General features: G+C 43.5%; 1 protein-coding gene across 1 annotated transcript; it reads right to left on the reverse strand.

Annotated features, from left to right (window-relative positions):
- Positions 1-4,609: 4,609 nt before the first annotated feature.
- LOC122891989 (cationic amino acid transporter 3-like) lies at positions 4,610-7,792 on the reverse strand. Its single transcript, XM_044228074.1, is given in 3 exon segments — positions 4,610-5,257; positions 5,260-6,838; positions 7,759-7,792. Coding segments are annotated over 2 exon segments (1,875 nt in total). The 5' UTR covers positions 6,683-6,838; positions 7,759-7,792; the 3' UTR covers positions 4,610-4,805.
- Between the last annotated feature and the right edge of the window lie 795 nt (positions 7,793-8,587).

The following is an 8,587-nucleotide window of genomic DNA, read 5'->3' on the forward strand; positions in this document are numbered from 1 at the left end:
GGTGGGGCATGACTAACATGACCTCCCCAATTCCTTTCAGGCCATGATATGCAATAAGGGTAACAGAATTGGCATCAGCCATGACACATGCAAAACTTGCCCCAGGAGAGACCTCTGACGACCAGGCAGATACCAAGAGGGGCACAGTAGGCATTTCCCCAAAGTGGGCAGAGTGCTGAACCCTGACATAATGACTGTCGTGGGAGGCCTGGAGACATGAGAGTAGCCAGAGCCCACACTTCTCCTCTTCCCAAATTCAACTTCCCCCGCCTAGGCCTCTCCTCTTGTGCTCCAAATTCCTAAGTTTTCAGACCCTCCATAGTGCTCATCTGAGGCCCAACACCTATCATGCATCACCTGCATTTCTTAAACTGTAAAGAAAATACAAATCACTTGGAAGCCTGTTAAAAATGCAGCTTCTTTATCAGTAGGTCTAAGTTGGAGCATGAGTTTCTGTATTTCTAACAAGCTCCCAAGGTGATACTCACATTGCTGGTTTACGGACCATATTTTTTTTAAAGATTTTTATTTGCTTACTGTGAGAGAGAGAGATCATGGGGGGAGGGTAGAGGGAAATGCAGACTCCCCACTGACCAGGGAGCCTGGGACTTGATCCCAGGATGCTGGGATCATGACCTGAGCCAAAGGCAGACTCTTTGAGCCACTCCAGTGACCTTGGACCATACTTTGAAGAGCAGGATCTAGATGACTGCAGCAGCTGCTACAAGTGTCTCCCAAAAAAAACCCTTCTGTCCACATCCTCCTCCCTGTCTATCTTCCAGATGGCAATGAGAATCATATCTCATCCCTTTCTGATTCAGGAGTCTCACTCCATGGCGCAATACGCAATACAAACCTGGCTTATAAATTCTCTTCAAGTGTGGAAACACATCCCTCACAAGTCGCATCTTTCATGACTCTTAAAGATCCATGTAACCCAGAATTACTGTCCTATTTCTTTCTCAACTCACCTATTTCCCTCTTATTTCCCAAGTTGCTCCATAGGCATCCTCCTCCAGGAAGTATCTCTTAACCAATACCTCTTTCCCAGTTTTTACTCTCACCTTCCCTTTCAAAATAATGATGCCTTAGTGTAACATCTATTTCTTAATTCCTCCTATGTTGGTCCATTTTCCTCCCTATTTGTGATGTAAATTCTCTCTCCCTAAACAATCTTAGATGCTATTGTAAGATTTTTGCTCCAATCTCTCAAAAAGTATGTAAGGGAGTCAGTGGTATATGGGTAACCCTGCCTCTAGCAGACTTCCCTGGAGTCACCCACTCCCCATTGGAAATATGGGAAATTCCACAAGTAACAAAGTAGCCACCTATCCTTTTCCTCCTAGGAGTCTTCCCTGAAGAGGTCTACATAAACTCAATAGAAAAACACTGGCCCTCCTATACCAAAGCATAAAACTCTGGGTGCATCAAGAATGATGCCTGTTGAAGTACCTGGGTGGGCCAGTTTGTTAAGCACCTGACTCTTGGTTTTGGGTTCAGTTCACAGTTTCAGGGTCATGAGATCTAGCCCAGAGTGGGCTCCTTGCCTAAGTCTGCTTAGGCTTCTCCCTCCCTCTCCCTCCCCCTCCGTCCCTTCCCCCAACTCCTGAGTGCAGGACTGCATGCTCACTTGTTCTCTCTCAAATAAATATATAAGTATTTATAAAAACTAAAATTTAAATTTATATATATTTATATATTACTTATATAAATATATATAATATATAAACATATATAAATATATGTATTTATAATAAATAAATATAAATAAAATCTAAAAGAAAGAGAGAGAGAGAGACAAAAAGGAAAGAGAGAGAAAGGAAAGACAGGACAAAAGGAAGGGAAAAGGCAGAGAAAGAGAAAGAAGAGGAAAGCCAGTCTCACCTTCAGGGTTTCCGTGGAGTCAGAGCAGGTTGGGCCTTCTATCAATTTCACTACTACAGGCCTGTCCCTACCTCCCATGGGATGAGATGGAGCTGAACAGGGGAGGTCATTTCAGGCATTCTCTTGTCCGAGGGCTGTATTTTCCCTGTTACTTTTTGAATGAACAACACTGTTCTTTGTTTCCCTCCCTTCATCTTTATAAATGGAGAGCCTTCAGCTGGAGTTTGGTTTTCAATGTGGGATCCCTGGACTCTTGGGAGCGTCACCAGGCATCGCCTAGGAACTTGTTAGAAGGACAAATTCTAGGCCCCATCCAGATGTAGTGAATTCCAAAAGCTGGGGATGGGACCCAGCAATCTGGGTCCAAGTGAGGTGGCACCCACTAATGTTGGAACACCACCGAAGAGAGTACTAATCCTGGCCTCTTTCTACCCACCCCTTAGTGTGACTTTGATTAGTGAACTAAAGAGACAGATATGCTCAATTCAGCCTCTTTGTTTTTTGTTGCATTCCCTTTTTTATCCAGAACCATTGTGCTGATAGGACACATACATTCTAATTTAATAAAGGGAGATTCTCTGCTGTGGTAGGGAGACAGAGGGTGCTCAGTACTACTTGTGATGAGGACTGTATCTTGTTTAGTGATGCAGGATTAGCAAGCCAATTAGGCTGCAGATCTACAGCTGATGGTTTAACCCTCTGTTTCTATGTCATGATTATCAATAGGTTCCAAACATAGGAGGGGGGAATGGGGTGTTATATATTGGACCCCTACAAGTCCAGCTTAGGTTGTAGTGAAAAGTGGGCAAGATGCAGGTTCAGATGGTGTGTAGTAATAGAGAGACCTAGTTGAGAGAGTAACAGTACAGAAGAACCAGAGGAATTCCTAGAATTTTTCAAGTAAATGGAACTTCAGAAATCAGTTGTGACCTCCTGCATTTTGGATAAATAAACAAAGCATGGAAGGAACTGAGAGGCTTGCCCAAGGTCATATTGCTAGTTAGTGGTGGAAACCAGAAGCCAGGACACTTGGTTCTCAGCTATACACTCTGTGAGCAGGTGGATGGACCACAGCAGATACTGTAGAGATACTTTAAAGTCCAAGAATGAAGATAGGGCCAAGTAGAAGAAACAAACCTGGGGATTTTCAGCATGGGTATTGAGATCAAAGCCAAAGTGCTTTGTGCTCAGAGGAAAGCTCTGGCTCCAGTCCACGTGTGCATGATCTGTTGTCCCCTCACACAGCTGAGGCTCAAGCTACACATCCCACTCAGTGTGCTCTGAACACTGTTTTGTTTTCTCGTGCTTTTTGTACTGACTTTCTTTCTGCCTACAGTCTCTCCCTCTGTGTGTGCCCATGTGTGGCAAATCCTATCTCTTTTGGGGAGAGCCGACTAATTCCATTGCCATTCCTTTATAAAGTCTTCTGATTTCACCAACCAATCCTCATCTCTGTGCCGGTCACAAGTGGTCATCCTCCACTCTAAATTCACAAGACACTTTATTTGTATGTTACTAATGATAACACTTTCTACTTCCTGTTACTCTATGCCTTACCCTTTATATTAGAATATGAGCTCCTCAAGGGCAGAGGTCATATTTCATCTTATTTTTTTTTTGTCTTTTCTGGCTTCTTTCTTTCTTTCTTTTTGAAGTGTAGTTGACATACAGTGTTGTCATATTACTCTCAGGTGTACAATATGATGATTCAGCAATTCCACACATTTCTCAGAGCTCATCAAGTTAAGTGCACTCTTATATTCTTCATTCCCTTTATCTATTTCACCTATCCCCTTACCCCAACCACTTTGGTAACTCCAGATTGTTCCTTGTGTTTAAGAGTATGTTTGGGTTTTTTTTTTTCTTTTATGTTTGGGTTTTTTTTTTTCTCTCTCTTTGTAGTTTGTTAGTTTTATTTCCTATATAAGAGTGAAATCATATATTTGTCTTTCTCAGTCTGGCTTATTTCACTTAATGTATAACCTCTAAGTCTGTCTGTATTGTTATAAATGGTTAACATTCCATTCTCTTTTATAGCTAGGTAGTATTCCATTGTGTATGTGTGTGTGTACACACATACTACCACATCTTCTTTATCTATTCATCTGTCAACAGATGCTTGGGTTCCTTCCATACCCAATTGTAAATAATGCTGCAATAAATATAAGGGTGCATATGTCCTTTTGAATCCATGTAAGCACTTCACAGCAAAGGAAATCGCCAACAAAATAAAAAGGCAACCTATTGAATGGGAGAAGATACTGGCAAATAACATATCCAATAAGGGGTTAATATCCAAAAGACATGAAGAACTTACACACACACAAGAAAAACAAATCCAATTTTAAAATGGGCAGAAGACCTAAATATTTTTCTAAAGAAGACAAACAGGTGGCCAACAGACATATGAAAAAGTACTCAGCATCACTAAACTTCAGGGAAATGTAAATTAAAACTACATGAAATATCACATTATACCTGTCAGAATATCTTCATCTAAAAATACAAAAAGTGTTAGAGAGGATGTGGAGAAAGAGGAACCCATGTGTACTCTTCTTGGGACTGTAAATCAGTGCAACCACTGTGAAAACGGTATTGAGATTCCTCAAAATATTAAAAATAGAATTACCATATGATCTGGTATTCTCACTACTTGATATTTATCCAAAGAAAACAAAAACACTTTTTCTACTTTATTTTAATAATAATTCTTTTTAAAGCCAGAAAACAGCTACAGACACAACTGAAAGGAGAAAGAAAAAAAGGGGGGGGAGATTAAAGACACATCCTTCATACACAATGAATACAGAGCTCTATTAGCATTCTCCCACCAACATGTCATGGGAGGCATAGCTTTACATGTGCTCAGGAGTACTCTCTGTTATTGTGCAGAGGACCAGACAGCATTTGGGGTAATGATGTCAAATCAAACATGTATTGGCACTGCTGAGTTCAGAGTCTAGAGTTTGGGCCCTTACTTCAGTGGGGCTTTGCAACCAGCTGTGCTGGATTCCATACGTGAAGTAGATAACAATCCCAATCAACATCCAGACACCAAATGTGGCCCAGGTGGCAGCTGACATCTGCATCATAAGGAAAACATTCACAAAGATGCTCAGGAGTGGAAAGAGAGGCACACCAGGGACCTTAAAGGGCAGGGGAGTGCAGCTCTGTGGCTGTCTCCAGATGACTCCAGTGATCCCAGTGATGAGCACCAGGAGCAGCACAACCACTGTGATTGGCACTGGGTCTCCAGAAAGTAGACTTGGCCAGTGGACCAGCACCAGGCAGAGGAGAGTCAGCAGCAGAACAAGCAGTGAGGAGCAAACATAGACAACCCAGCCAGAGAGTGGAGTGGGGGTGGGGCTGCTCTACAAAAGAGTTTTTGTAGAGTCAGCTTCTCTGCTGCAGGTGCAGTCTCCTCCTGCCCCTGTGTTTGATTTCCCCCAAACTCCTGCATCTGCACTTCATTTTCCCCCTTCTTCCTCTCAGGCTGATACCTGACAATGAGAACACAAAAAGCCATCACGGAGTAAACTAGCAGGGTCCCAACTGACACGAAGTGCAGAAAACCATCAAGTCTGAAGAAGAATGCTATCATTGCTGCAATAATGCCAAGGATCACAGTGATGAGCATATAGGCGGCAATATGGATTTTGGCACAGACAGGGAACAGGAGGCCATCCTTTGCCATCACATATATCAACTGAACTTTGGAGGACATATAACCCAAGGGTCTGAGAGAAAGACTACAGGGGAATACCAAAGCTACAGCATAGTAGGCAGGGGCCCAGCCAATATGGAGAAAAGCCTCAGGCAAGGTGCTCCCAGGTTGAATCTGGTAGTAAGGAACCATAAGTGTAAGGGCTGCAGAGACACCAAAATACACCAAAACACAGATGAGCAGTGACATCACAATGCCTATGAGGATGGAACGCTGGTGGTTCTGGGCTTTTTCAACTTCAATAACAATGTTATTGAAACCTATAAATGCATAGAAACAGGTAGCTGATCCATGGAGAATCCCAGGAAAGCCAAAAGGCACAAATCCTCCAGAGCCCAGAGGGCCCAAGCTAGAAGTGCCATTGAGTTCATCTTTTCTGTAGTCTTCTTCTGTGAGCTTCCAGTTGTGCAGGTCCCCCTTAATGAAGCCAGAGATGATGACAAAACTGAGAATCAAAAGTCTCACCAATGTGACCACTTTGGTTAACAGCATCAAATCCCTAAACCTCAAAGTCAGGCATAGAATGAACAAAATCACAGGAACCCCAATAAAGAAGCCTAGATTCTTTACAAGCACCTGGGGAAAATGCAATAAGATGTCTTCACTAATGGCCTGAGAGATCTGGTACCCAAACATGTCAAAAGCTAAAATCCAGGCCAAGAAAATATTGGCTGTATCAGCAATATAGGAGAAGATGAGGTTCCAGCCAGTGATGAAGGCCCATATTTCACCTACAGTGACATAGGCATAGAGATATGCAGAGCCAGAAAGGGGAATCCAGACACTAAGCTCTGCATAGCACAGTCCAGCCAACCATGAAATTAGGCCAGCCACCAAAAAGCAGATCACAATGGATGGTCCTGTTTGATTACCGGCCACCTCACCAACCAGGATATACACACCTACACCCACTGTGCGGCCCACACCCAGGGCCACTAAATCAAGAGTGCTCAGGCTTCTGTCAGTGGCAGTCTTAGTCACTTCTTTCTCTAGCATTCGTCTGCGTACCAGCTTTTGACCGAATCTGTGAAGTGGCTGACACAGCCTTCTAGCTGGAATTGAAGAGGATTCCATATCAGAGAGCTGTAGCAAGTTCAGGTTGCTGAGTGTCTCAGATCAGGTTCGGTGAGGCTGAGTTAAGTGGAGTTGGGTTGGGGCTGCTGAGTTTCATCGCTCAGGCTTCAGGCTGCTGCTTCATATTTTTCTTATATGTGCTGTCGCTCCATACGCCTAAGTAAACAATAAGTATTTACTGAACAATGGCGTTCAACAGTGCTCAGAAGTAATATGTCACCTGTTGCAGCCCAAGTATCACAGAAACTAAGACCAAAAGACATCAAAGAAAAATTAACTGGCAGGGTACCTGGGTGGCTCAGTCATTAACTGTCTGCCTTCAGCTCAGGTCATGATCCTGGGTCCTGGGATAGAGCCCCATACTGGGCTCCCTGCTCAGCAAGGAACCTGCTTCTCCCTCTCCCACTTTCCCTGCTTGTTTTTCCTCTCTTGCTGTCTCTTTGTCAAATAAAAAAATAAAATCTTTAAAAAAGAAAAATGAAAACCAACTGGCTTTTCCCCAGGAAAATGTCAAATACCTCCCTACATTCTCCTGTTGTTCACACCACAGGACATAATCCTATTTGAGTTCATCTAAGTCAGGTAGGTTCATGTACTAATTAAGCTATAAGATACAACAGGGCAGGTTGCAACAGAAGAAGGCGGAGAAGTAGCAGGCTGAGACTACTTCAGCTAGCAGGAGATCAGCTAGATAGCGTATCTAAAGATTGCAAACACCTGCAAATCCATCGACAGATCGAAGAGAAGAACAGCAATTCTAGAAACAGAAAAACAACCACTTTCTGAAAGGTAGGACTGGCGGAGAAGTGAATCCAAAGCAATGGGAAGATAGACCCCGGGGGGAGGGGCCGGCTCCCGGCAAGCAGTGGAGCAACGGAGCACAAAATCAGGACTTTTAAAAGTCTGTTCTGCTGAGGGACATTGCTCCAGAGGCTAAACCAGGGCAAAGCCCATGCGAGGTCAGTGTGGCCTCAGGTCCCGCAGGGTCACAGAAGGTGTCGCAGCACTTGCGGTATTGGAATGGGGAAGCTGGCTACAGAGACAGAGCCAACAGTAAGCTCACAGCATGGGGTTACCTTGAACCGGTCGCAGGCTTGGTGAGCTCGGAGCGTGGCCGGAGGTCAGGCAGTTGGGAGTTACTGGGCGCTGTTCTCTGAGGGCGCACTGAGGAGTGGGGACCCAGGCTCTCGGCTCCTCCGGGCCGGAGACCAGGAGGCCGCCATTTGTATTCCCGTCCTCCGGAACTCTACGGAAAGCGCTCAGGGAACAAAAGCTCCTGAAAGCAAAGCCGAGCGGATTACTCAGCCCGGCCCCTGGTAAGGGCGGTGCAATTCTGCCTGGGCAAAGACACTTGAGAATCACTACAACAGGCCCCTCCCCCAGAAGATCAACAAGAAATCCTGCCAAGACCAAGTTCACCTACCAAGGAGTGCAGTTTCAATACCAAGGAGAGCAGCAGAATTCCAGAGGAGGAGAAAGCAAAGCACGGAACTCATGGCTTTCTCCCTGTGATTTTTTAGTCTTGCAGTTAATTTAATTTTTTTTTCATTTTTTTCTCTTCTTCTGCTAAATTTTTTTTAACTTTTACCCTTTTCTTTTTTAACGTTTTTTAACTAGTTTATCTAATATATATATTTTTTCTTTTTTATACTTTTCTTTATTCATTTTCTTTTTTAATTCTTTTCTTTTCTTTTTTTTTTTCTTTTTCTTTCTTTCTTTTTGAACCTCCATTATCCCCTTTCTCCCCCCTCACGATTTGGGATCTCTTCTGATTTGGTTAAAGCATATTTTCCTGGGGTTGTTGCCACCCTTTTAGTATTTTACTTGCTCCTTCAAATACTCTTATCTGGACAAAATGACAAGGCGGAAAAATTCACCACACACAAAAAAAGAACAGGAGGCAGT

The sequence above is a fragment of the Neovison vison genome, chromosome 12, assembly GCF_020171115.1.
Source record: "Neovison vison isolate M4711 chromosome 12, ASM_NN_V1, whole genome shotgun sequence".
Lineage (NCBI taxonomy): Eukaryota > Metazoa > Chordata > Mammalia > Carnivora > Mustelidae > Neogale > Neogale vison.